General features: G+C 43.6%; 5 protein-coding genes across 9 annotated transcripts; 1 reads left to right on the forward strand and 4 right to left on the reverse strand.

The window, feature by feature from the left end:
- Positions 1-2131: 2131 nt before the first annotated feature.
- Positions 2132-6021, reverse strand: f7 (coagulation factor VII). The gene is made up of 8 exons (XM_052057480.1): positions 5856-6021; positions 5567-5730; positions 5453-5477; positions 4910-5023; positions 4703-4849; positions 3731-3849; positions 3510-3630; positions 2132-3102 (listed from the first exon to the last, which is right to left on the reverse strand). The coding sequence occupies exons 1-8, from the start codon at positions 5926-5928 to the stop codon at positions 2510-2512; spliced, it is 1356 nt and encodes a 451-aa protein (XP_051913440.1). The 5' UTR covers positions 5929-6021; the 3' UTR covers positions 2132-2509.
- Positions 6022-7223: 1202 nt separating this feature from the next.
- Positions 7224-10870, reverse strand: f7l (coagulation factor VII, like). Its single transcript, XM_052057503.1, has 8 exons — positions 10773-10870; positions 9184-9347; positions 9084-9108; positions 8896-9009; positions 8330-8470; positions 8159-8247; positions 7955-8075; positions 7224-7869 (listed from the first exon to the last, which is right to left on the reverse strand). Exons 1-8 carry the CDS (start codon positions 10858-10860, stop codon positions 7322-7324), a joined length of 1290 nt encoding a protein of 429 aa, XP_051913463.1. The 5' UTR covers positions 10861-10870; the 3' UTR covers positions 7224-7321.
- LOC127595742 (uncharacterized) lies at positions 10843-14958 on the reverse strand. Its single transcript, XM_052057486.1, has 9 exons — positions 14689-14958; positions 13936-14122; positions 13728-13850; positions 12608-12840; positions 12301-12435; positions 11893-12080; positions 11699-11778; positions 11538-11621; positions 10843-11403 (listed from the first exon to the last, which is right to left on the reverse strand). The coding sequence occupies exons 2-9, from the start codon at positions 14120-14122 to the stop codon at positions 11255-11257; spliced, it is 1179 nt and encodes a 392-aa protein (XP_051913446.1). The 5' UTR covers positions 14689-14958; the 3' UTR covers positions 10843-11254.
- A 337-nt stretch (positions 14959-15295) lies between these two features.
- Positions 15296-22481, forward strand: setdb2 (SET domain bifurcated histone lysine methyltransferase 2). 5 transcript variants are annotated; one of them, XM_052057444.1, is made up of 10 exons: positions 15296-15670; positions 15791-15904; positions 15973-16068; positions 17533-17636; positions 17698-17985; positions 18838-19163; positions 19636-19805; positions 20067-20428; positions 21289-21377; positions 21534-22481. In XM_052057444.1, exons 1-10 carry the CDS (start codon positions 15640-15642, stop codon positions 21772-21774), a joined length of 1821 nt encoding a protein of 606 aa, XP_051913404.1. In that variant the 5' UTR covers positions 15296-15639; the 3' UTR covers positions 21775-22481. The 5 variants fall into 5 exon arrangements, with proteins under 5 accessions (XP_051913404.1, XP_051913403.1, XP_051913407.1 ...); XM_052057443.1 differs by having other exon boundaries at positions 15297-15645; XM_052057447.1 differs by having other exon boundaries at positions 15298-15645; positions 21294-21377; positions 21534-21707.
- ssr4 (signal sequence receptor, delta) lies at positions 22272-27339 on the reverse strand. Its single transcript, XM_052057497.1, has 6 exons — positions 27138-27339; positions 26475-26593; positions 26205-26279; positions 25444-25533; positions 25305-25370; positions 22272-22612 (listed from the first exon to the last, which is right to left on the reverse strand). The coding sequence occupies exons 1-6, from the start codon at positions 27187-27189 to the stop codon at positions 22508-22510; spliced, it is 507 nt and encodes a 168-aa protein (XP_051913457.1). The 5' UTR covers positions 27190-27339; the 3' UTR covers positions 22272-22507.
- Positions 27340-27512: the final 173 nt, after the last annotated feature.

Consider the following 27512-nt stretch of genomic DNA (forward strand, 5'->3'; position numbering starts at 1 on the left):
CTTGACAGAACAAACACATTCCCCTTTTACCATCACGTCTGTAAACAAACCAGAGGTCAATTCACTTTGGTATACGGCTCACTTGAAACTGGGAGTCAAAAGTATCGCGCCACAAATACATTTGCAGAACGTGTTGCCGTCATATCTTGGAGGTCTGTTTGTGTTGTCATACCACAGAAAAGTGGGTCTCACAGTCAAAAGGGTCTAGTTTAGAATCTTGGCCAAACCTTTGGCACCGAGTTTGCCATTTGAAGATCATCCCGTGCTTGCATATGATTTTCTTGATGCATTCTCAGCACTTCGCACATTTCAGACGTATGCAGGTTACATTCATTGGAGCCCTAAATCGTGTGGACGTCAAAATCTGTGGTTGTCTTTTGACAGAATAAACTCCTGCCAGGAAGTGGTGACCAGTCCAGGTCCAGTGCAAGGCGCTCCGGCCTCTCGCCCAGAGTCAGCGGGGATAGGCTCCAGCTCACCTCGAGACCTTGATCGGCAGGATAGGGTAATCCGCCCGCGAACAGAGACAGAATGGAAGTTTCTCCCCCTAAAAATTGTTATAGTTGCCTATTTTAATACACATCTTAAATTGTAAAAAAAACTTCGACCCGTTTTATCTTACTCTTAAAAATAAATGTCTTACAAATGATTTTATTTCGGAACAAAAATGCACCATATCTTGCACATGTGGCAAAAACTCTCCCTCGCTTCCACTAACAACCCCTTTTTGCACATTAATTGTAACTTTCCACCTGCTGCTATTGCTCAGTGAAAGAGTTTCTACTTAAGATGGGCTTCCACCTAACGATGTGCACAATCTCAGTCTAAAAAGTGAAAGTCAGAGAGAGGTTTTAGAGTTTCACTGGAGTCACGGCGCTCTCCTGCAACGTTCCCTCTACTTTTTCATATGTCTGGGCAAACAGATAACCTCCCTGAGCACACCCAGGACTACTGTGAGCAACATCTCAAGTGCTCGCTTTGGCCACGCACCAGTGTCACACCTGGGATCATAGAATGTTTCATGGCTTATTAAAATAAATGAATTACAACAACAATGAATGCATTCATTTTGAGGGCAAGTAAAATATTGTCAATGAGAACTTTTAACTTGCTCAGGGGCAGATATTTTCCTGTGGGACAGCCGATTCTTTTTCTCCCCGCAATAATGTATCAATCCCTTTCCCCATCTTGAGACTTCATATAATTGCAACAGCATTCAAATGACTTTTCTGCTGAATGTGTCGCTTGAGGTAGTCCAGAATTTTCCATCGGAAAATGTGTTTGCATATATTCGTTGCATCTTTTGCAGAGCAGACCTTTCTCACTCGAAAAAGAAAAGATCTGCCCTAATTTCACTGCTTGTTCTTTTATTTGCACATACTCCGACTGCCATTCCACCTTAAAAGAAGCGGAGTTCATTTTTGTTTTGGTTTGGGGAGTCAACGTATCACACTCCATGCCCGCTCGCTTCACTGTGATAAAGGGTTAGCGTCACTTATCGCTGCCGCATCGTTGTTGTTGTTGTTGCGCATGTTCTCTGTTGGAGCAGAGAACATGCGCAAGTACCGTCAGTGCCGTGATCGGCTGCATAGCGTCATTGCATCGTATCGTATGATTGACTGGACAACTGTCACTCACTGAATTACACAACAAAATGACACAGAAAAAAGTTATACAGCTAATTCATTTGCAGTGCGTTCACTGTGGAGTGTGTGACCAGTGCGCAGTTGCACAGTTGCGCAGCTTAGAGGGAACGTTGGTCTCCTGTCATCTACATCGTTTAGTGTGAGGTGTTCATCTCAGCGGTTTTAGATCCGTCTCTTCCAAATATTGATTCTACAGACAATATCAAACATGTTTGACATCATCACAAGTCTTTTGTTCTTTGTGGCGATGCGTGACATAACCAGTATTGCGACCTGACCAAATTCACACTTTTTAAAATTGCTAGTCTGAGACTAGGCTGTGAGTAGAATCTCTTGAACCTGTCTTTAAATATCAACAGGTGTGCGATGATGCCACCAATTTGACCTTCTATGGCTCATTGGAGCCACAACATGCATGTAGCTAGGACACTCCCAATCACTTTCTCTCAACTTTTATTTACTCTCTCAAATACAAAGATGTCCAATTTCCTTGTCATAGACAACCTCTCACTTCAACATTTATTATCATCATTAAAAACACTTCTTGTCGATCGAAGGGGGATGCAAATTCCCCATACAAGTGCAAAAGATTTTTTTTATTATGCCATTTGATAAACCATTTACATATTTTTGAGGTGGGGTGCGTTGCAGCAACAGATACTGCATATGCTGTTCCAAAAACTGCCACCTTGTGGTATCTTAGAGCATTTCAGGAGAAGAAAAAAAAATGCAAATAGGTGAGAAGAAAGATCCAAAAGTGAACACAACTCACGAAACAGGCCAATTGTTTTTGGGTATAATAAATGTACCAAATTATAAAGTTGAGAGCTCAAGAGGGTGGATGACGATTGGTAAGTGAGCACTCAGGTGGTGAGGTTGTGCGGTGGAAGTTGCGTGTCGTTTGTGAGCTGTACTGGTGTCGCCGTGTGGTTGTGTATCCACTGCAGGTAGTTGGAGACGCGTGCGTAGATGCCGTAGTGGCCTGGCCGGGCACAGCCCTTGCCCCAGCTCACGATGCCCAGCAGGAATGTGGTCTTCTTGTACTGCGTCACCAAGGGCCCGCCGCTGTCACCTTTACACGAGTCCTCCCGGCCCGTAAGGTATCCGGCGCAAAACATGTTTTCAGTCAGCTGCACGCCACTCTCCTGGATGCACTGTTGTGTACGTATGCGAGGCACCCTGAGGCGGCGCAGCAGATGTGAGGTGGGGCCGTTTTCGGCTCGTCGCCCCCAGCCGCTCACCGTGTGGATGCTGATGGCCCACAGGTCGCGCTCAGCCAAGGACTTTGTGGGCAGGCAGGCCGGTACGGCGTATGGCGTGTAAACCACGGGCGAGGCCAATCGCAGCAGGGCAATGTCGTTGTCAGCCGTCTTCTTTTCGTAGCGCTCGTGCATGAGGATTTGAGCCACCTGGATGACCTGCTCTGTTCCCTCCTCCACCATGGTGTTATGCTCGCCTGCCAATTTGAAAGCAAATAGAGAGCAGTATAAACATCACTTGGGACACTGTGGTGAGATCAGGGACCGAGAACAAATTCTTTGTCACTGTACTGAATTAGGTTTAACAGGCATCTGTACTTGAGTACAGTGGCGCACACCTTCATTTATTTCACTTAAGTCTGTCGATTTGAAAAGGGATATCTGGAACTTTCGGCTTTTACTTTGTCAAATTAGCTTCATTACTTTGGTTAACTTGCGCAAATGATGACACATGTTCACAGAAAGGAAATGTCGACCACAGTTGAGATCTTGGCACAAAAAAGTGGGGCAGCCGCTACATGGATGAACGTGAACCGGGGTGCATTCATAACGATGATGCAACAGATTCGTAGCCAGAGACAAGAACACGTTCAGTGACTTATACCTGCAACAACATTTAAAAACTGGACGTCAGTATCTTCAAGGCAGTGAGATGCCGTGAGGATCCACATGGGTTTAATGATTATCCCGCCACAGAAACCTTTGCCGTGATAAAGCAGCAACACCTACACGAAGCGACATGAAACACATTTAAGTGCACCATACCGACAAGAAGCAAAGACCTCTGTGCGGCGGACTCTGAGGCTGAGACGTTTTTTACAGTACCTGCCAGGGACATTCGCCTTTGGGACACTCTTGTCCACCCACAATCCGAGCACGAGGGTCAAGCTCTTTGGCTTTGTTTGGATCTTGAAGAACTGGGGTCATGCCACACGCTATCAAGTCTGAGGCAAGGGAAATATGTATTTTAACGTTGGCATCACTAGCAAACAAGCCCTTCCATGTCATTTGACCGAAACAAAGAACGAGGGTAAAATGTCAGTTAAAAAGATGTGAAGCGAAGCAAGTTGCCTGAAAGGGAGACTACACAGCAGCTGTAATTTACATTTCAGCCGGTCACCTGATTCAAAAATACCGGTAGTTGTGGTGGGAAGCCAGACGAGGTGAACACAAACACTGGATTTCTGGAGATAATTCAGAAGATGGCAATAGCCAACTAACGGGTGTTAGCCAATAACCCTGAACCTTGGTAACCTTGCTAGCATACTAGCATCATTTGTAAATGACTCTAGCCTATACTTTAGTGGTTCTTTTGGTTTTTGGTTCTTTGGCTGTTGAACTCAGAACCTGTGAAGCTACTGAACGGTAGGTGCTCTATCTCAAAGTCACCCCAAAACATTTTATACATACCCGGGAGCAAATGCCTTCAACAAACCCCACAATTGAGGTGGTTTGGTTTCGAGTCTGTCCCTTCAGAAGGTGTTACGATGTCAACTGGCAATTTTCTTTTTTTAATCCAGTAGTCCAACTACCGTAAGCACGGTGAATTAATTTAGATTTTTTTTCCCCCTTTGTAACAACTGAGGAAATGAAAAAATAAAATAAAGCCTTTTGCCATATATCTGGCGGAGTAACCACAGAACACGGAGCGTTGGTTATGGTTTCATTGCGCTCTGCCTCCTGGAAGTATCCACCACTTATTGTTTAAAAACATTATGAAATGTCCTACGTGTGTGATCATATTTTTTTAAACATCATCACAACAAACCTAACCCCTACCAATAATTCGAAGGTCACCTTTGGGCATGCAGCTCTGGCCATCAGCATTCAGAATGTATCCATCTGCGCATGAGCAGTTGACTCTTTCTCCTCTCTCGTCTTCATCACAGAAGTGCTCGCAGCCTCCATTTTCGAGCAAACATGTCTCTGGCCGGTCATGGTCGTCTACAAAACACAATAGGATTTAAGTTATCTTTATAAAAGACACATGTGTGGTAACCTTACCAAGCTCGCAGTTGAGGCCACTGAAGGGCGGTGGGCACAAGCAGTTGTAAGACGCCGGCAGGACTAAACAGCTTCCCCCGTTCAAGCAGGGACTCGACTCACAGCTGTCTGGAACTGTGGGATGCCACTTGATGAAATCACTTGCGCATAATAAGTACAAACGAGAAAATGCTGTGCAACATGCCGGTTTGCTTCAAAGGAACGACGCCATCCAATGGGAATGTTTGTATGAAAAATAATTCGACTCCTATGGACATAATGGCAGCGTAGTAAATGTAAACCTTTGTACAATTATTCACAGTCGTGCTAAAAACAGCGCTGTGTATCACCATTGTTTTGGTTGTGATTTATGAGTACAGTAATTGGACACTGAACAAGCATGCATATTATCTCCGTTTTTCATTCTGACCAAACAAACAAATGATTTGGGCATCATTCTCGTGCATTTTCTACCTCTAAAACAGTTGTCGTCACAACAAATAGTTCGAAAAGGATCTTGTTTCAACATTTTCAAGTAGCTCAAAAATGATTTATTCTGCTTACTGCTGTATGTCTTCCAGAATTCGTCCTGAGGAAACACAAAGCGATTGATCACTGAATTAACATCAAGTTGGAGATGAATCTGAAGTTGGTGCAAAATGAGCAGGACATGCCAACCGTGGCCTCTTGGTGCTCAAACACCTCACGAGCTTCCTCATATGAGCACTTCTCCTCCAGACACTCCCTCTTCAGATCACCCTTCTGCAACTCCTCCAGCCAGCCCGAGTTGAATCTCCTGGTGCGCACCAGGACATTGTGCGCCTCATCTGGATCTCGGAAGACTGAGAAGCAAGCAAACTACAGGTTTGAAAAGTGGAAGTGGCTACCTCTTCGGGGGCTGGCTGCATCAACATCACACGACATGACATGATTATACTCATGGTTCCTTATGTTCTCCTTCTCTGACCTGATGCCAATGATGGCGAGCTAAAGACGATGAGCACGCTTACAAAGATACACGAGCGCGTTGTTGACGCCATGGGAACGCTGGTTATTCTGTATGAGGCTAAAGTCCTTTAACCCCAGCACTGGTCAAATGCTGATGAGCCTGATGAGAAGTCTCCACCTCCTTTATGTGGCTGAGAGAACTTTCTGCATGCCCTCTGCTGGTAAGTGTTTAATGCCTCTTTGCCACAGTCTATCAATCTATTAAAAATGGAGGCTTCATTTCGGCCAGCTGTCGATTTGACCAATCATTCAATGACAACAGTGACTCGGTGGGTGAAAACATACCGGTAGTTTTCAAAAGGAAATTTGGGGAAAACACAAGGCTTTTTGTTGCTGTGTCAAGTCACAATCTTTCTCAATCAGACCTCTCAACTCAACGCAACTCTATAGAGCACTTAAAGACAACCGCCTCTGTGTGCAAAGTGTTGGAAAATGGAGCAAAAATAATTCATTCAACAACAAACAATAAATGAAGAATGAAAAGAATAGAAAACACAAAAACAGTCAAACTAAAAATCATGTCTCAGGCTGAGTCAAAAGCCAAAGAATAAAAGTGAGTTTTAAGACGTGTTTTAAAAGCGGGCAGCACGGGCGGGGAGAGGGGGGGGGGGGTCTCTCTCGGCCAAAGAGGAAAATAACCGTCCGTACTGTTATGTAAGCAAAATTGAAAAGCCTGCATCTATGAGGTTTAGTAGTCTTAGTGCCAATGACATGGGTAACTTACACATCTGTGAAGGCACCATTAATGGTGACAGGTTGTGGACAAACATATGCTGCTATCCAACCGTCGTTTTCACGGACACCACTGCTTACTTCAGCAAGACAATGCCAAACCACATTCTGCACATTTTACAGCAATGTGGCTTCGTACTAAAAGAGTGCATGTACTAGACTGGCCTGCCTGCAGTCCAGACCTGTCTCTCATTGAAAATGTGTTATGAAGCGTAAAATACGACAATGGAGACTGTTGAACAGCCGAAGTTGTACATCAAGCAAAAATGGGAAAGAATTCCAACTAAAAGGCTTGAACAGTTTGTGTCCTTAGTTCCCAAATGTTTGTTTTTAAAAAAAAGTGATGTAACATAGTGGTAAACATGACCCTGTCCCAAAGGGAAATGCTGCAACATGAAGAAAATGTACTGTTGGAGATCAATGAATGCAATTTCACTGGACAAATATTTGATTTCAACCCGGTTGTTCAATGTAGGTCAGTGTGCCTGATCGCGTTTACGCTAATGCTTTCCTGGCACTGAACTCCCACCACTATAAACCTTTTATCATTTTTTTTTTAGCTAGACAAAAATAGCGCAAAAAAATTGACGACCAGCAGAGAAAAGATGTTTGTTTATTTGGTTTATTGAAACAAAAGTCACCAGTGGAAAGCAATTATCAAGTTGTCAGTTGGCAAATTCCAGTCTTCTTGCTTTACCATCTGGTCATTTGATGTTGGATCCAGTCGAGGAAGTTGCTGACTTTGGTGTAAATGCCGTACATGTTGTTGTCAGCGCAGCCGTTGCCCCAGCTCACCACACCGCTCAAAAACCAAGTTTTCTTGTAGCGAGTCACCAGAGGGCCACCGCTGTCACCCTTGCATGCATCCTGGCCTCCCCTTTGTAGGCCGGCACAGAGCATGTTTCGGGTGATGTTGAGTTTGGTATGCAGGCGACACTCCTGCAGCGGGACCCGTGGTAGTGCCAGGCGCTGGAGCAATCTTGCCGTGGAACCGTGCAGCGACAGACGACCCCACCCTGACACTGTGTTGTGTCGGATGGCCGCCAGCGTGCGGATGAACGAGCTGTTCTTAGCCGGAAGACAAATGGGGACGACGTAGAGTCCCAGTTTGATGGGACGGTGGAGCTTCAGCATGGCCAGGTCGCTGTCATAGCTCGAGTGGTTATAACCACGGTGGATCAGGACTTTTGACACTCTGCGCTTCTGTTCCGTCTTTTCATCCGTCTCAAGGTCATGCTCGCCTTCAGAGAAGCAAAGACAGGCAAAAAAAGGTGACATTTTGTGAGCGAGGGGCTCCAAGCTTAGTTCTTCCATTGATCGTCTTACCCACGACGACATGTAAGATGCTGTTTTGTTTCTTCCACACGCAGTGAGCAGCTGTCAGTATCCACTGATCGGATAGAACGATGCCACCGCAGATTTGTTGGTGATTCTCAGTCAAGAGAGCCTGAAGAGCAAGTCGTTATTTTTATCATAATTCATTTGTCCGAACCTCTATAAGGTTGTCAGGACCTGAAGAATTAATCTCACCTGCCAGGGACAATGTCCTTTGGGACAAATCTCTCCGTTGACGACTCTCGGGCCAAAGTGGACCAGTGGTCGTCCACATGGGACGGGGACTAGGACAGAGCACATGGCGCCGGCCAACTTATAGCCCCGATCTCCAATGACCTTAAAGCAACGTTAAGAATCTGCTCTGACCTTGGGGACTACAGGTACTGTTGTCCTGATCCAAACGGTATCCCGTCGCGCAGAAACAAGTATGCGTCCGGTTGGGAAACTCTTTGCAGAAATGTTCACATCCTCCATTCCGATAGCGACATCCGTTGGAGATCAGGCGCGCTACAACGAAATCGATCCGTCTCATATCATACACTAGCTGGTTTGCCGCCCTCCGGGCGGCTCATCAGCTAGTTCCTGCGGAAGGCTGGTAAGGTGGGCCTTCGGCCCACAAAAGTGTTGTTGCTTGGTTCAACTTTTTGTTCATCTTCATTGCTTATCGCGAAAATAAAGAGATGTTTAGCTCTACTAAATAACTAACAATTTCATTGCAATGCTTGTGGGTAGACAACATTTTTTCGCTAAGATGCCCGCGCGATCGTAGTGAGCCACTGCCTGAGCGGCGCAGTGGCGGCGCGGTGAAGTAGGTACGTTTTGAAAAGGGACAGACGGAAGGACAGACCGCGTGCGGGACGACGCGCAATATATATATAGATGTGCATAATGTCCGTCACGAAGTAATCATGCCGGTGCCACGCGGGCCTTGCCTTTGTCACAAGTCGAGCCATGGAATCCAGACGTACACTGGCAGACAAAGGTGTTGACCTTGCGAGTGCAAGTGCCGCCATTCTTACAGGGAGATGACAGGCAGTGATCCTCGGCTAGAAACACACACACACACAAATCAGGAAGCTTCTCAAAAGCAGCCTTGCTAGCGACATTCATACAGACTTACCCGTGTACATTCTCCAGAAAACCTCCTGCAAAGCAAGTGTGTACATGAGTGAAAACATGGGCAATTGGACAAAAGCACCTTCTTACGGTCATACACTTACCAGTTGCTGCGGCAGGGCAAAAATTTCCTTAGCTTCCTCATATGAGCATTTCTCTTCAAGACATTCCCGCTCCAGGTTGCCTTGTTTTAGCTCCTCCCAGAAGTAATTTGCTCGACGGGTTCGATGGAGGAAAACGCTTGCGGCGGGTCTCCCCAAAAACATGCCTGTTTCAAACAAAGATTTACCACGCGGGATAGTGGCAGCAGGCCAGAAACACTTGAAAGACACTTTTCTTGAATCCATTCAAGAACCTCGATGCTGTCCTTCGGAGGTGGCGTAAGTCACATACGTACGAGTCATAAATAAAGTCTTGATCAATTGGTACTGAGGGAAAATGCAAGCAAGTCAATTGGAGTCCCCACTGAATGTCAACCAAGTCAGTCGTGACTTGGATTTAGCAAGTAGTACGTCAAGTCATGCAATCGTGCAGTCACAAGATATATTTTCACACTTTGGGGCGGCCCGGTGTCGATTGGTTCGCGCGTCGACCTCACAGTGCAGAGGTGCAGGGATCGATTATCGCTGCGGCCATCCTGTGTGGAGTTTGCATGTTCTCCCCGTGCCTGTGTGGGTTTTCTGCGGGTACTGCGGTTTCCTCCCAAATTCCCAAAACATGCATGGCAGATTCATTTTTCACTCGAAATTATCCCGAGGTGTGAATGTGGGCGCGAATGGTTGTTCGTTTCTGTGTGCCCTGCGATTGGCTTGGCAACCGATTCAGGGTGTCCCCCCGCCGCGATCAGAAAATGGATGGATGGATAAGACACGTTGCTCAAACATGCATTCGCTTGCTGTGCATTTACATTTGACATTTTTGAATGGTCCCAACCCAGTCTCTGTCATGGGCTATTATTACTTGTCATCTTAATTCAAAATGCACACCTGACATGAACTTTACTTCATGTTTGACCAGCTGTGGAGTTAGATGCCATCGGTGATTAGTTTCTTCTCTTTCAATTGCAACTCTTCCATGTTGCCATTCTGTCTTCATCGTGATCTGAATCCTAATCATTGAATCCAACGGTAATAAAATTCCCTCGCCGATACGGTACTTGCTTCGTGAGGTGACCTCTGCACTCCATGTTCTAACATAATGCTGGGTTGAAAATAACACTTCTTTCACAAACAAAACAAATGACCTCAGAAATATGTTTTAAACATAAACAGGCAAGGCCTATTGAGTCATGTGTTTCAAGTATAAATTGAGTTTCAGAATGACCGAGTCAGAGTCAAGTCTAGCCATGTCCTAAAATTGTGCGGTAAGATTTGAGATGTGTTCCGAATCTTCTGACTGAAACACCGCACCTCTGCTAAACAACCATGTTATTTACTGTTGTGCTTATCTCCTTTCAGGTTAAAAGCAAGCAGGATCAGAAGTGACCTCAGGTGAGAGGCGAGGTACACCTTGTGCTCATCCGTGGAAAGAATGTTGTTAGCTAATGCCAACGTCACAAATGTTGCATCCAACACTACGCCGTCGAACACCAACATGATCTCGAACTTAAGATTCAACCATGTTTTTCGATCAAGGATCAGAACTGGACAAAGATGAATGAGAGTTGAACTGGTTGAGAACGCGGAGGACTGACCTTCAGGGAGCCCATTGCATGCTGGGATAGATGCCAAGAGAAGCCCGAGAAAGAAGAGCGGCTTAGTGTGTCTGCTTGTTGTCGCCATTTTTATTCTGATCAGGACAAAGGTCACAAATGGACTTGGAAACACGTGAACATTGCCATGCGTAAACTGCCCAAATACGGCTCTGCTTTGTTGGTTTTGTCTCTTTGGACTTTGGAGCCAGCAGTTTTTCTCAAATCTGTTTTGGTCACTGCATCAACTATTCAGTCAATGGGATCGGAGACACAAACAAAATGCTGTATCATTAATTATTGACCTTTTTTTAATTCACTCAGGACTTCAATGAGAATGTCTGTTTGCAGTGCTTCCAGTCAAATCAAATTTCAATTAAAGAGTCTAATCAGATCCTTACTTTTGTAAAACAGAAGATGAAATGGGTATGGGCAAACTCAACTGCTGTCTTGGTTTCTTTGGATTGGTGTCATACTGGAGGTTGTCAGTACTGCAAACATTTGAGTATGTCTGGCATATAGTCTTGAGCGTCCCTTAATTGGTCCTTCCAGTCCTGTGGGATGGTGGACTTGCTGTACGATCCTCCCGCTCCCAGCAGGGCCCCCAGTGCAGCTCCTCGGTTACAGTTCTCTCCTGAAAATGAGCAGGAATTACATCTATTTACTCATGGAACTACGTGAATCTCATCATATAATTGTCAGAATGCGATTCAGCCAGTTAGATCGCATTCAAGTTGGTCAAAATGACTCGAAATCTTGATTTCAGACCTCCGCAGTTGGTGTTGGCCAGGATTCCTGATGTAGGGTCATCATGAAACTGGTGAGCAAGGTAAAACATGCTGGAAAGAGCTCCTGGGGGGTCCCCCAAAAATTCACAAATTACAAAAAGAAAGACATGAAGAAAATAATCAACAGTGGTTCAACGGCACCTTTTGTGTAGCAAGCCAGGCCGAGGCTGCTGACAGCACTCTGATGGACTTGCAGTCGTTCTTCAGACCCCTCCGGAAACCTAAACAAAATAACAAATGTGCTGGAATTCAAATCATCACGTGAAATGCAAGCCGGGCGTCGAGGTGTGAGGCAATAACACACAGAAATGTGTCGTGCGGTTGTAGGTGCACACCTTGCGGCTTGCCGACTGAACTTCTCGGAGGTGTCCCACACTCCCAGCTTCCTGAGGGCGAGCTCCGCCTGCGGACGGACGCCGGCACCCCCCAGCACAGCGTGAAGTGCCCTGCTGTAGATGGCTACATATTCAGGCACATGTAGGTGGGGGTGGGAAAGCTTCACAAATTCAACCGCCGCACAGACCTGGTGAATCAGAGGTCACGAAAGAAAATCCAAGCGTCAAGTCATGTTCTGTAGAGAGTTCATGTTTGTAAACAAGAGACGCCAGGGTACTTCTTCCAGCGGAACAGAATGCAAATGACTACCGCTGAAGGTTTGTTAACTGGCCGTATCATCGGCGCTTTTGCCCCTCAGATGTACGTGTGACAATGTGGTGCTTTCTTCCCATGAATGTGATACTCACAGCTTGCTCCTCATTGGTTGAGGCTGACAGCAGAACAAAGGGAAGGCTCATGGTAAGGCACCCGATTGCATCCAACTGGCTGTCTGGGAGTGACTGCAGCTTCTTCTTGGAGCGCTCCTCTGCAAACCTTAGAATCTTCATAGAAGAGAACGAAGGTTTAGGAACATTGCTAGTGTGACGATTTACATAGCTGATGAAGTCATTCTCTGTCATTTTCAGCTGCCCTCCAATTGACTGGTGAATAGTCCAATGTGTTGTCTGTGCCTTCTGCCCCAGCTCAGAAAAGCCCAGAGAGCAGATTTTGTACCTCCTGCCTCGAAGTCGGCCTTCTGTCCTGCCATTCAGAAAAGAAGGATCGATGGTAGGACTCGGCGTAGGTGTCGCCGTGGCTCCCAGGTGTGGTCAAGAAATGAACGTAGTCTGCGAGGACAGCGGCTCGGGCATCAGGATGCGAGATGTCAGCAAAATCAGCGCTGGCCAGTGTGTGAGCGGCTCGGAGGGCGCATAGGACATTCAGCGTGTTGTTACCTGCCTTCAGACCTGTAAGATACCACACAAGCGGGATTTAGGAGCGAACTCATAATTATACAAATATGGAAGCCATAGACCAATTCACAATGTTTGTAAACAACAAGGGGGATACTTCCGGCTAGTAGAAAGGTAATTGACTCCCGCGATCCTAAACTGGCGATTGGATGAGCGAGTCAAGGGGTGGGTCCTGTGCAACTGGGGATGGCGGAGAAGTGAGTGCGCAAGCAAGTGTTTGCAAGTGTGCACAGCAAGTTGATAAAATATGTATGATCATAATTCATGTCCTGCGATTGGCTGGCAACCGATTCAGGGTGTCCCCCGCCTACTGCCCGAAGACAGCTGGGATAGGCTCCAGCACCCCCCGCGACCCTAGTGAGGATCAAGTGGCTCGGAAGATGAATGAATGAATGAATGAATGAATGAATGAATAATTCATGTCATCACATAATTAGATCAACTCAACTTTCATCACCTGGGGTCGACTACAAAATATGTGTAGTTGTTCCATCCCGAGTTGCCGCTGCTTAATGGACAGGGTGGGAACCAAACCTCCACCACTGGGTTTGTGGAAGGCATTAGCAAAACATGGTTTGCTTAGTAGCAAGCATCAATTCTTCAACACATCAAAAGTCTGAGCCAGTTATTCAATAATCTCGTTAACTATTTCCGTCACGTCAGGTCAGCGTTATTGTGTGTGTTCATCTCCCCTATTTTTGACTGTGAGGTCAGACAGTTCAAACTGCACTGGCAGAGAAGAGGTCAAAATCAGTACTCTAGCTAGTTCCCCTTCGGCTCAGCTTTGGCCAAAGAACATATCAGGCTTTGTTTAGTGTGATGCCATAGGCAAATGCTTGGGCTTTTACCACCCAGAATTATGTGCGACAAACAGACAGTACCTTGGTGATAGTGGACGGAGCTACTGGGAGATTTCCACAAGCTCAGTTTGTCATGAAGGATGATGTTACCCACCACCTCCACTTGGTTGGCAGCAGATGACCAGGAAGTGCGGCCACTGCCAGCTTCATCACAACACACATCACAATTAATCATATTTTTGAAGAAAATCGGCAATAAACACTTGAAAAAAAGAAGACCGATCCTCACTGGTGTTGGACAGACTGAGGATGCTGCTGGGGTGTTTGATTCTGGGTGAATTGAAGCCAGATATCCACCCTCCAAAATCCCTCTTGATGTCATGGATGTTATAGTACCAGTGAACGGGCATGGACATGGCGTCGGCGGCACACATTGCCCATAATGCCTCACTGACTGACCGCCACACCGTAGTCATCTACCACAATGCAACTCTTTCAGAACTTCATTCATCATAACAGCAGAGTCAGAAGCGGTCAACTGTTCTCTGACAGTAAATGGACTATAAAATACATCAATTCCTATCTAACATTTTTTAGAAGAACATCTTTCTGCAGATGGGTTTATTTCAGTGAGTACAGGTGGAGACCCACTCCTGCATAGTGCTGAATCCAGGCCATAAATACGTTTACAGTATTTCACAAAAGTGAGCACAGCTTTCACATTTTTCGAAATTCAGGTATCGTCAAATATATAATCTCTAATACCTTTTCTTGGGAAACTGCTCACTCTCATTAATTCAATGAAAAATAATGTTCTGTGCTGTGTTAAATTAACGAAAACATGCATTTTTGTTAGTCTTAAATTGTGAGTTCAAATTCTTTTTTGAAAAATTTGACTAAGTACACATTTTTCATTTGTTATAAATATTTTATACATTCGACGGCCCTTGTGAGGATAAGCGGTACAGAGAAAGGATGGATGGAGTTTAAATAAAAACGTGTGTCACGCGTAATCACATATATAAATGTCTAAATTGCTTACCTTTCATAGACGCTCTTTCTTTTGCGTCAAGTAAAACTTGCGTAACTTGGCGTATACTTGTTACAAAAGAAAACCGGAAGTAGCTACTCATATACGAGAAGGATTGTTAACAGAATTGTGTGCTAAATAACACCAAACATCGTAGTACAGATTCTCCAGACTAAGCAGTAGACAACCTCGATCACTACATTTGTTGATAGATGCGTGAACCGCGGGGAAAATTGTGTCTACAGTACTTCAGTCGCTACGGTGGCCGATGAATTTAGTTATATTACCATTTTGTCCTTGCAGGCAAAAGATATTCGCGTGATAATTGCGCAATTTCTATAGACGTGGTATTATTTGAACAGCTATCCTACAATAGACTCGTGTAGATGAAATAAGATACCTGAAATAACATAATAGCGAGACAAATAAAAGAAAACAATTAGACACTAAGCGGGTATTTAAGTTGGGTTACACAATTATTTTACGATTATGGATTTTGTATTTATATCTATCTTTAGTGGCTTGGTGTAGAAATATCACTTTTCCCAAATTGAGTGTAAAAACGTTTTGTTTTGTCCAATACTAAAAGACATCGAACGCCAAACGGTATGCCTGCCAGACAAAAGGAGGGAACATTTTATCGACATTTCGCAGGCCGGCGTGTTGTTTTTGAAGAAGAAACTGAATGCTAATCCATCATATACAGGAATGATTTTTGAAGCAGCAATGTTACCGTCAAACCGTTACATTGAAGCAAAGATAGCAATATAAGTTTCGCGGCTATTTTACTCGATGTTCGCATTTGACTTTAATTGATGTAATCATTGTCGCAGCTAATGCTTCCCAGGCGAAGAGTGCCTGCTAACCTAACTTAGCTAAGCAAATTGACTTTTATTAGTGTTTAAATTAATTAAGTTATTCGCCTGGAATTCGGTCAGATGGGGGATTCGTTCGATCGTCAAGATGTTGGTGAGATCTTGGTTGAAAATAACCAGTTATGTACGTTTTGTTTGAAACGTAAGCCTTTTTTTAACCTGTTCTGAAAGACTTTGGTTTGACCGATTTGTTAAAAGAAAAGCTACTTTTACAGTATACGCGTTTCTGTGTTTCATAGATCGGGCCAAAGTTTTCTGGGCCAAGGAGAATGTGGATCAGGTGTTTAGTGTCATGTTCAAACGGCTGGATCATCTCAGAGAAGTCCTGAGGACCAACGAGGCAACCGACAAAGGTTTTCTCAATCTGTTTATCTCTGCTGGCATTTAGTTTCTTGACTGATGTTTGCATCTGATCCATTAGAACGTGTCCAGGCTTTGAAGTCGTTCGACTGTCTGGGGTTGACAGCTCGGTCTCCTATGATCGACACTCCGGTGGTTCAGGTGGCTGTTAGTGCAGGTATGTCACTGAATCCTTACATACTGTTCATGTCAAATTTCAACCGTTTTTAAAAGCAATGAACATACAACAAATGTCATTATTTCGCCATGAGACTTGATGGCTTTTTCTAAAGTGGCCCAAATTACAGTACTCAAAATATATCCATCTATCCATCAATTTTTTTGAACCGCTTTATCCTCACAAGGATCACGGGGGTGCTGGAGCCTATCCCAGCTGTCTTCGGGCAGTAGGCGGGGGACACACTGAACCGGTTGCCAGCCAATCGCAGGGCACACAAGCGAACAACCAACCGCGGTCACACTCACACTAGGGACAATTTAGAGCTGCGGTGTCAAACTCAGGTCCTGGAGGGCCGCTCTCCTGCATGTTTTCCAAGTCTCCCTGTTGCAACACACCTGATTCAAATGAACAGGTTCAATGTCAGGCTTCCGCAGAGCTTGCTGATGATCTGATCATTTGAATCAGGCGTGTTAAAACTGAGAGACTTGGAAAACATGCAGGACAGTGGCCCAGATCATCAGCAAGCTCTGTGAAAGCCTGACATTGAACCTGTTCATTTGAATCAGGTGTGTTGCAACAGTGAGACTTGGAAAACATGCAGGAGAGCGGCCCTCCAGGACCGGAGTTTGACGCCTGCGATTTAGAATGTTCAATCACCCTGCTATGCATGTTTTTGGAATGTGGGAGGAAACCGGAGAACCCTTAGAAAACCCACACAGGCATGGGGAAAACATGCAAACTCCACACAGGAAGATCTAAGCCAGGACCTCTATACTGTGAGGTCGACGCGCTAACCACTGGAACACCAGGCTGCCCCTACTCAAAATATAAATATTAAAAATGTCATTCTTTCATATGGGCACTACAAAATGTTACACAACAATTTCAAATCAATCTGTGTGATTTGAATCACTAGTGACAATGGTGGTAATATTAAACTTGACATAGCATGAATGTGTGTTTTTTACGAGATAATTTTCAGGATTCAAGGGGGAGCTTGAAACAGTCCAATCACATTTGCACAGGTGTAGCATTTATTAATGAACAAAATATCGCTTTGTTTGAGGAAGAGCTATAAAAAAAGAAAGCCATTAGGAAATGAAGAAGACATACCTGACATTTCGGCTTTGAGCAGACAAACATTTGATTTGATTTTCCAAAATGATAAACAACACATTTGATAGTACCGTAGATGTTTTTACTCAAAACAAGTGGTGTAAAACAAAGACAAAACAGCATTTTACCTTTCCCCTGGAACATAGAATTAGATGTCATTGTTCATTGATTAATATCAGATAGCCTTAGAATAAGTTTTGAAATGTTCTGTAGTTCATCATTTGATAGACGATTATTAAAAGGATATTCTTTGCCCCGAATGTACCATGTGTGCTTGAAAAAAAATTAACAGTATGTAAAGGTTAATGATTTCAAATGAACTCCTGAATTTGTTTACCTGCTCAGGTTATAAGCCAGACGACCACAGCCCCACACCCACACCTTCATCAGCCATTGATGATCAGCTGCTGCCCATTCAGCTGCCATGTAAGCTGCACGTGTGCTGCAAGGTAAGGTCAAGCTGACGACCAGCGTTCACTTCATGTTCTGAAGCTGCTCTTCTCCTTCTAGACGTGCTTGCCTTCTTTACAAGGCACGCATAACTCCACCCTGCTGTATTGGGCTCAGAACCCTCTCAAGGTCCCGCTGCTGTGTGGTTTCAAGCGGATGGTTGCCAGGCCACTGATGTTATCCAGTGGGGCTGGGGCCAGTGATGCTCAGCAGAAAGATGGCCAAGATGCCGAGGAAGATGAAAGCCATTGGGCTGTCATTTACAAAGCTCCCTGTGGGCACAGCCTTCGTAACTATGAGGATGTGATGCGCTTCCTGTTGGCCACAGAAAGCTACGATGTACTCCAGGTCAGATCCTTTGTATGGCACATCCACGCAGCAATGGTGGTTGCGAGTTGATAATATTTCCTCTATCATAGCGTTGCACATACTTTATTGTGCCAACTTCTGCTATGTTGTGGAAGAGCGTTTTATTGCTCTGCCTGTGACTATGTAGCTAGTATAGGTGGGAATATACTATTATTGTCAATTAATAATAATTTTGGGATAGATGAAATGGGAAAATCAATCACTCACTTTGACTCAATCTGGACAAATACGAGATCAGAGGGATAGCCGGTTGTACTTATCAGAATGAACATAATTTGTAAAAATGGATGAACTTGGTGTTGCTTCTGTGTCCTCCAGGGGTCAGTGCTGGGTCCTCTACTGTAGTGATGTAGTGTAAATATTCCACTTCCATTACCGTTGTTGGTAGTAATTATTCTCCAAGTATACTGTACTCTAAATTATGCTGGCTATCGTTTAGATAGGTAGCGTACTATGTCTAATATACATCCGGTTTCCGAATGTTAATACTATATGTTATGTACATTATTCAGACTTTGGACCAATGTAACGCTGTCAGATAGTGAAAGTTGTATGGCATGTTATGTAAATGTGAGATGGGGATCGGAAGTTTTCTTCTTCCCACTCCTTTTTCATCAGCACATACAAAACTTATTTTGTTATTGCTAATGTACAAATTACCCTTTTGCCTTGATGTTGATTTTTTTATGTTTGAATATGCAGTATTGTTTGAAATTGGACAATTTCTCACGGTATATTAATATGTTTGGTCGGGAACTCCTTTTCTAAGAGCCACCAAAACTTATTTTGCTTGAGAGACTTTCAACTGATCCATCTTGCTATTTCCTCCAGCTGGACTATTTTTCCTTCAACAACGTGGTGCAATTTGACCCTCATTCATTGCGAGTCAGCCAGCCCCCTGAGATAGACCTGAGTCGTGGATCCGAACCAACCCCAGTGGAGCTGTGTGTGGGGCCCGGTGATTCCCGGCCATCTGAATTCCGCTACAGGAAGGAGCGCTGGCCGCATGGCTGCTTCCTGACCCGGGGTCCCATTTTTGACGCTTGTTGTGAGTGTACAGATGGATGCTTGGACGCACAACGCTGCGCCTGCATCGCCATGACTGGGGCAGGCAACCATTACAACTATCAGAGACTCTCCCACCCTGTGACGTCCGGGTGAGTTGACCATACAAAGACCATCAGTGAACATTTCTGATTCCCAGCAGTAAATATTCTCAGAATTCTGTTGTCCTCTCCGATAGCACACTGCTAAATCCAATTAAAACATTTGATTGCTACCTTATTGCCTATTTTTTGACATGTTGGGTACCAAACCAGTAACAGAATTATTTTTGTTCTGCACTATTAATGAAATAATGTCCTGTTTTTAAATAATGGGATAGAAATTTAAAAATGGTTGTTCAACCCGATTCATTGATTAATCGACAAAATTATCAACAGATTAATAAATTATTAAAACAAATTATTTGCAGTCCAACACTAAATATTTTAGTATTGCCCTTATTACATTTTTACACAGTGTAGTATTAACACCATTTTTTAATTCAAGTTGTACCCCAGTTTTGTTGCCCTGTATCAGCTACATGAATGCCAGTAAAGGCTTTCCTTCTCTTCTTTTTAAAAACAGGTTGTTTGAGTGCGGGCCGTGGTGCAGCTGCGATCGGGCTCTTTGTCAGAATCGTCTCGTCCAGAGAGGAATCAGAGTCCGTCTTCAAGTTTTTTGGACTGAGCGTTGTGGCTGGGGTGTGCGCAGCCTTGATGACTTGGATGCGGGGACCTTTGTGTGTATATATGCAGGTGACACAACACCTCTTTGGCTAGGTGAACACGATGTTACTGCTGTTTGTCAGAAACATGGTGCGCTTTGGGATTTTGCCATTTTTATTTCCATTTTTCATGGCCTTTCACATTATCCATCATGTGTTGTTTGGACGGGGATGCTAAGTCCCAGATGCTCAAAGGCGCATTACATTTCTGCGCGTGGGGTCCAAATTTTTTTTCTTTCCGAATCTAAATTTCCATGCTTCAATGTAAAAGTACATGTTTTGACATCTCCAGGTGTGATACTGCAGAAGGTCCAGCGACCCGTTGAGCCTCCGCCGCCGAAATTGACTAGAGTGGACCTGCCATCGGATGACGAGGTGGAGGTGGTCACAGAGTGGCTGGCACCCTCCGTACTGGAGGGGAGCAACTTGTTGGAAAACCCTGACCCCCCAACTTCTCCACCACTGCATGTTCCAGTCATCCAGAGACCCACCGATGTCAACGCAAATCCAAACAAAGACAAGGTGAAGAAAGTTTTGGCGTCACCAAACAATGCTGATGTCAAAGGCAATGAAAAGAACTTGAAGATGGTCGTCAACTCGGAGATTTATTTGCTGGACGCCAGAAAGGAGGGAAACGTGAGCCGCTTCCTCAATGTAAGTGGACCACAACGCCAACAAAACAAGACAAAGATGGAAAAACCTAAAAGACTTGCAGTATAATCATTTAGCTACAACAAAATGTTATGTAAATAGTCTAACACAAACTAGGGCCCAACCTCATAGGGATTTTTGTGTGGCCAATGCCAATTTTTATATTGAATATATTACGGAATAATTAGTTCATTAATTTAAAAAAGAATATATATACAGGTAATACAATACATGCTGATTTATATAGCGCTTTCACAACAGCGGCAGCTGTAACAAAGCGCTTTACAAAACAGTTAACATAAAGTAAAATAATAAACACAACACATAACGTAAAAAATAATCCTCAAAATGCATTTCAATGGATGTCAATTATACATGTATTATCACTATTTGCAGTCTGGCCTGGTCGCTGTTCCCATGAATAGCAGAGGTCATTTGTAAATAGTGTTTTTAAAAAAACCTTGCTTTTTGGCACCCTATATTTCCCAATAAAACGTTTTCTTTGAAATTGCATGAAATTAATGGCGATATTCTAATATTGTTGCCCAATTTCTTCATAGAATACATATTTTGTATAGAATATACCATTAAATGTACTACAATTAGTATATAAAACATACAAGTGGCAGGAAAAATAATTACCTTATATGGATTGTTAATCCTTGTCAGATATAATTATTATATATCCAGTATTTGAAAATAAATTGGCAGCAGTTAAATGGCAGTGGACCCACGGTGTAATTGTCTAAATGGCTTTCTCATGGGACCTCTTTTTCATGTTTTTCTTCCTAGCATGACCCTTTTTCCAAAAGAACACAGCACCTTTGAAAATGACCATTTCTGTCTTTTCTCATCTCCTGCAGCACAGTTGCCAGCCAAACCTGTTCATTCAGAACGTCTTCACTGACTCACATGATCCCGCTTTCCCCATCATCGCCTTCTTCACCAACAGGTAAGAAGAGAGCAAGCAATGCAAGTGCAATCTGAACATTGCGGGGCCTGAAAAAGTCGCTGTGTGGGTTTGTGTGTTAGTGTGGTGAAGGCAGGCACTGAACTGACATGGGACTATTCTTCCGACGCACGTACGGTTTCGTTGGCCGACCAACAGGAAGTGCCCTGCATGTGTGGCACTAATGGCTGTCTGGGCCAGTTCCTGGAGGAGAACCTTTGTGAAACATGTGAGCTTGGATTATGTGACACTATGGCGGAGACGTGAGCACGTCACCTGGAAGCCATTTCCATTTTTTACCAACTCATTTCTTAATAAAAACTTAAAAGTCAAGCATCCAGGTGAGATCATGCATCCTGTATTAATAGAAATGCTGATTATTAACCTTTTCTCTAGTTAATAATTTTGGGACCATTGAAGTGAAATTAGATAATTTTCCGCAGCACGCCTGATGACCTCTCATAGCACACTAATGTGGTTAGTTTTTGGCGTGGGGATTCCAATCTCGAACTCCTTACATGGTCTACCGCTCATCTTCTGTACTTCAACGAGATAGAAGCCATTTCAATTCCTGTGACTTGGTTTGGCAGTAAATTTCATTGGAAGGAAGTTCAAAAATAAATAGACCAAATCAGGATAATAGGGGAGCAATACCTATCGGTAACCGACTGGTAACTTGTCTGGCATGTAACAATATAAAATATACTAAAAACCAGGGATATTCTGGTTAGTCACATTGCAGTGCTATTATTTTGAACAGCACTGCATGTCAGAATATAGTGATAACAAAATGAAATGCAAGAATAATAAAAATCCCATTATAAAATTTGATACATATGGGATATCTGCCAATCCAAGTGTAGTATTTAAAGTGAGAAGAAATGAATTACTGTAGACTGGAAGACCAAAAGCACTCCTTTATTGATTTACATGTCAGCTTACCAAGCAGTGCAGCGTGGCAGCCTGAGATTAAGAAAAATAACTGATACAAAGTCCATCTGAGAGCACATACAGACAAAGTCTGAATAGAAAAATAAACAAACAAAAAAAATCCTCCAGACTGCTGACCGTCTATGAATCCAAAGCAGATACTTGCGCCTGTATTCAGTCTCTAAAGATCCAAGTGTGGGTGTTTACGCTTGGATGGTGTTCTTGGCGCTGAAGGCCACGTAGTAGAGTAGGATTCCCAAGAGGGCCGCCACCACCTCGGTGGAAACCCACGGACCGCTCCACACACCCTGATGTCACAATGACACGACCACAGTAAACACCCTGCTAACTTTCATTTAAAAGATTGACAATTCGATGCACTCACGTCTTTATGAGTCAAAATACATTTGTGATTCGATTCAGGCTTGTTTTCCTTTCCTCTTTTTTTTTTTTGTTAAACCACTAGAAGCTATGCAAGATTCCACAATCAGTCTGGAGTCGGACCATGGCCGGCCACAATCCATCAGCCATATGACAACATGGACAAAATGTACTGTCAAAAAATCCCTTTAACTCTCTCTCTCTCTCTATATATATATATATATATATATATATATATATTAAGGGTGTGGAAAATAATCAATATTAATCGATACATCGTGCATCGGCTCATTCACTGGGTAAGACGCGATTGACGGGTCGAGATTCATCACGATGCATTGGTGGGTATCGGTAAAATCCGATTCAAGCGCCGTTTTATTCATGTTAAACGTCACATATCTGCCCTTTCCTAGACGCAATGAATGCACCATCATTGCTTTGCGTTTTGTGTTGAATACGGACGGTAGCCGCGCGTCACATACAGTCCAGTACACAACTAGCCAAACATTATGGAAGTTCGCGCAAGCAGCAGCGAGGAAACTACTGTATTTAATGCTTCCACAACATTCAGATCTTATGTTTGGAAATACTACGGCTTCGAAAAGAAAGATGGAAAGATTGATAAAAGCTCCGTAATTTGCAAAGAATGTCGCACGACGAAGCCATACAACGGCAGCACCACAAATATGCAGACCACTTAAAACGATGGCACCACATCACCGACAAGTTTCCCGCCCCCTCCCCGCCCAGTTCCTCGTTGGACACCGGAGAAACTCTTGGCAAACCAGGTCAGGATCAGAAAAAAATCGCCTCTTATTTTGGGGGTCCCCTTGCAGCTCATTGTGACCACGCAAGGAAAAACTATATATGGATGACTCTTTTGGGCATTTCATTTTGACACTCAGTGAGAGTGGTCTGTGTACGCTACAATACACACAGCAGCTTTGAGGCTGTGACTGCCACATTGTTTCAATTGTATTTTTTTCTGTCCTATGGAGATGGATATTTCATATAAGACACTCAGTGAGTAGTCTGTTTGTGTTTACACTACAGCAACAGCTGTGAGTCTCAGGTGCCAAATTGTTTACGTTTTCTTTGCACAAAACCCAATTGTGAAAGGCCTTAAATAAGTTGCTTTACACGTTCTACTGTTTATAAGGAATAAAGTGGTCTACTTTTTGCAATACCATACTGAATTCCATCTTTTTTAAAACTTTTTTTCTTTGCGTATTTGCATCATGTTTAATTGCACACACAATATCACAACAAATTGCACTGTATCGTATCGGATTGATTTGAACTAAATGTGTATCGCATCGCATCACATCGTGAAGACGGTGAAACGTATCGCATCGTGTCGCCAGAAAATTCCATGTATCGTTTAAGTCTCGCATCGCTGGTAGTGCATCGAGATGTGTATCGAATCGTCCTCAGTGCTGAGATTCACATCCCTAATATATATATATATATATATATATATATATATATATATATATATTTTGCTTTCCGGAACAGCTGTGTGACTCATTAGGGGTGTTCACACGGCAACATTTGCTCCGGGGTAGCCCCGGAAAACGGCTTACACCGGAGCAAATTTGATCCACCTCAGAGAGGTGGTTTAAAAATTTGCTCCAGAGCAAATGCTCGTTTGCGGAGCAGCACAGATGTAAATTTGCACGCGTGAACTCTCCAATTTGCTCTGGAGCAAATGCTCGAGAAGAGTTCATTACGTACGGCGAGAATGCATTGCTTTCGTGCTCTGTCGGACTTCAATCGTGCGTTTGTTTAATAACGACACAAGACATGACTGGTAACAGTAGCAAGCGCCTCCTGGGTTTATACCATCTCAACTAGAATGTAGAATTGATTCTATAATAGAATAATAGAATTGGGGTGATAGTCCCCAAACGTCATCTTTCCTTTTGTAGGAGTCTGGACTGTCTCGGAGTTGTTTTAGTAGTTTGTTCCTTTGTTGTGTGTTTACAACCCCCCACGCCCCATAGAATTTATTTAGTGATTTCCTCTCTTGATTTTATGTTTGCCACATTACGTGTTTGCTTTTCTGAGTGTCATTGAAGTCATCGTTAATTTACGTTTTCGGGGGCAGTCACTCTTGAGCTGAAGGCACGGAGACCGAGAAGGAGAAGGACGTGCTTGTACAGTAGTTGCTTGAGTTGTGTATAAGTTTTAAAAAGAACCAACACGACAGCTGTTTTCTGGCGTTTTGCTCCACTGCAGTAACTGCCGTGTGATCGCAAGTGGAGCAGCACCGACGTTGCACACTCAGCGGCTTTGTACGTGTGACCGCTACACAAAATTTGCTCTGGTGTAAAATATATCGCAACAAAATACATCGGTGTAGCGTCGGAGCAAATGTGTGCCGTGTGAACACCCCTATTGACTTTCTTTGAGGAGCAACTTTAACTGTGTTACATGAAGTCAACTCAAGTTCACCTGTAAAAGTGAGAGTCATTTTTTCGGTTCATCCTTAAATTTTACCCAAAAGCCCAATAACGTTTTGAGAGATCTACACTTTAGACATACATTTTAGGTTTGCCCACTGCTTATATAGATGTTGGTGGAGGGAAAATAAGTTTACTACAGGGACACGAGACTCACCCTGTGGTCCACGTTGACCGAGAATAGAGGCTGGATGGCGTTTACATCTTCATTGTTTCTCTGCGCCTACAAAACCCATAAATTCTCATTCCAGACAAAAAAGCTAAATGACTCAAATAGCTTAGCATCTGGCGCTCACCTTGCGCAGTGCGCTGTAGGACTCCTCATCAAAGAACTTGACTTGGTAAGTTCCTGAACTGGCCTGCTTGTGAGGAAGACTCCAGGACACCTAAGATCAAGTAAAAGCCATGTTACAGTTGATTAGAAGGAAAAACATACAGCTCTCAGATGGCGAGTAGGCTACAGTACTTACGAAATGTCAATTAAGACCGAGCGGTATTACTATAAGCTATTTTATTGTTGTTAGTGTATTTATTCTGACTACCTTGGGACAACCAGTAGTCGTTTTGGTGTTGAGAGTTTGAGAGCACAAAAGAAAAAGAATACGTTAACGTTGTTACTGATTTATTGCTTTATTGTTGTATATATGATAGTTGCTCCACTTTGTCTAGAGTGATGGCTGTTTTAAAGTGCTCTATAAATACAGCTGTGTTGAGAACGGTGTAAACTCACTTTCCATATCATTAATTATGACCACTGGCTTCTGAACTATGAGGAATCCCATTTGATCTGCTATTGACCATCCATCTACTACTGACCTTAGTGTGCGAAGGAACAACAACGTATCCCTCAAATCATATTTCCTAGTTTTCTTGGCAAAAACAGTGTGAGAGTTTTTCTGTCTGTTCATTTTGAATGGAACAAGAAAATAACGAAGATAATTAGACGATAAATGGCAAAATCTGAAATCTGTCACCGTCCTGGTGCACATAGTCAATTGGCATTATAGAAATCACATCGAATTGAATGTTAAAAACGTGTCAAGTCTCCAAGGCCTACCTGATACTTGCCTACATCCTGGCCTCTGGTCACAGGAAACTGTCTTCCATTCACATCAGCATACAGAGTAACGCTCTGCAAAGAGCCACAATGGTTAACTGTGGTTATTGTTACTAATGGTTAGCAATAGCTTCTACTAGCAATGGTTGGCAATCATCAGGGACTGTTAGCAAAGGTAAGCAGTAATTATCAATGGTTAGCCTATGTTAATGGTTAACCAAGACTTGACGTTTCTTGGTGAAATCTCCATATGTTGCCTTGAGAACTTACCTGAGCTCCGTTGGCACAAACCAAGCTAAGCTCCACGATGAACACAGACTCTGCGGAGATGACAGCGTCCGAAGTGGTGTAGGCTGATGGGGTAATGGTCGGCTGCGTGCAGCTCTCTCCTGTCGCAGGAAACAGTGTATGAATGGTGTATGTCAACATCTGACAGCGGGTGCCATAGTAACAAGCATCCACTTCCAATTGGAAACGTCGATATTCCATATCTTGTGTTTATTCCAATACCTTTATATCTGGTCAAATATACTCTTTGTCCTCAAGTCAGCATACTAGTAGAACAAGTACTATTCTATTATGGTAAACCTGTACTAGTTGAAACGAATGCACTCCTAGTACTACTAGTGGAGCGCTTGATGTTAACTCGTGTTTTGTGATGTATAATGTACCTACCTACCGGTAGTAGTACTCATAGCTTGGATGGACAGTTTTGCCTCACAAGTACCATCCGGTTCTCTACTCGTATTCTAAATTGCCTTATTAGATGGGACCAAGTGCATTAACACTAAACCAGATATAAAGACTGTGAAATAAATGCTCAGACGGATTTTCATTGAAACATCGAGTTCCAGTCGAAGCTCATTACCAAACTAGCTCCTCTTGGCATTTGGAAAGCTATGTCTCTCCCAAGTCGGCTCTAATCTATCTTACCCGAGCATGCAACCACCAACAGAATGAGGAATGCGGCAGCTATCCGGATCATTGTAGCTTTGGGGGCTTTACGCGTTGAGAAGTTAAGAGTTGCTATGGAAGAATTCTACTGAAACGCTGCTGTTCGGTGACTGCGGCCCGGGGAAAAGAGAAAAGGAAAGCCACTAGTCCACATCAGCAAAGCACGGCTACCACGTCAGTGCGCATGCACCGAAGGTGACGCGAGTGCAAAGCACACGTCATCAGATCGTTACCGGAAATATGCACTGATCAAATATATCAATTTTTCAAGCAGAAACAAAGCAGTACCTGAGTTCTATTATGGATTCCAAAAACAAAAAAGCTGTTAAGACTCTGGCCAAATGCTCCTTATTT

This window comes from Hippocampus zosterae, chromosome 2 (assembly GCF_025434085.1).
Source record: "Hippocampus zosterae strain Florida chromosome 2, ASM2543408v3, whole genome shotgun sequence".
NCBI classification, from domain to species: domain Eukaryota; kingdom Metazoa; phylum Chordata; class Actinopteri; order Syngnathiformes; family Syngnathidae; genus Hippocampus; species Hippocampus zosterae.

Coding starts and splice junctions, on each gene's coding strand:
- f7 (XM_052057480.1), bottom strand. CDS start 5,928: ATGGCGTCAACAACGCGCTCGTGTATCTTTGTAAGCGTGCTCATCGTC. Junction 5,731..5,855: donor CTCGCCATCATTGGCATCAG/GTCAGAGAAGGA, acceptor CTTGCTTCTCAG/TCTTCCGAGATCCAGATGAG. Junction 5,024..5,452: donor ATTCTGGAAGACATACAGCA/GTAAGCAGAATA, acceptor GGCATCCCACAG/TTCCAGACAGCTGTGAGTCG.
- f7l (XM_052057503.1), bottom strand. CDS start 10,860: ATGGCGACAACAAGCAGACACACTAAGCCGCTCTTCTTTCTCGGGCTT. Junction 8,471..8,895: donor TGGCTCGACTTGTGACAAAG/GCAAGGCCCGCG, acceptor ATTTCGTTGTAG/CGCGCCTGATCTCCAACGGA. Junction 8,076..8,158: donor AAGGACATTGTCCCTGGCAG/GTGAGATTAATT, acceptor CTTGCTCTTCAG/GCTCTCTTGACTGAGAATCA.
- LOC127595742 (XM_052057486.1), bottom strand. CDS start 14,122: ATGACTACGGTGTGGCGGTCAGTCAGTGAGGCATTATGGGCAATGTGT. Junction 13,851..13,935: donor CCTCAGTCTGTCCAACACCA/GTGAGGATCGGT, acceptor GTTGTGATGAAG/CTGGCAGTGGCCGCACTTCC. Junction 12,081..12,300: donor CAACCAATGAGGAGCAAGCT/GTGAGTATCACA, acceptor CTGATTCACCAG/GTCTGTGCGGCGGTTGAATT.
- setdb2 (XM_052057444.1), top strand. CDS start 15,640: ATGTTGGTGAGATCTTGGTTGAAAATAACCA. Junction 15,905..15,972: donor CAACGAGGCAACCGACAAAG/GTTTTCTCAATC, acceptor CTGATCCATTAG/AACGTGTCCAGGCTTTGAAG. Junction 21,378..21,533: donor ATCGCCTTCTTCACCAACAG/GTAAGAAGAGAG, acceptor GCCGACCAACAG/GAAGTGCCCTGCATGTGTGG.
- ssr4 (XM_052057497.1), bottom strand. CDS start 27,189: ATGATCCGGATAGCTGCCGCATTCCTCATTCTGTTGGTGGTTGCATGC. Junction 26,594..27,137: donor GTTGGTGGTTGCATGCTCGG/GTAAGATAGATT, acceptor TTCCTGCGACAG/GAGAGAGCTGCACGCAGCCG. Junction 25,371..25,443: donor CCTACAGCGCACTGCGCAAG/GTGAGCGCCAGA, acceptor TGGGTTTTGTAG/GCGCAGAGAAACAATGAAGA.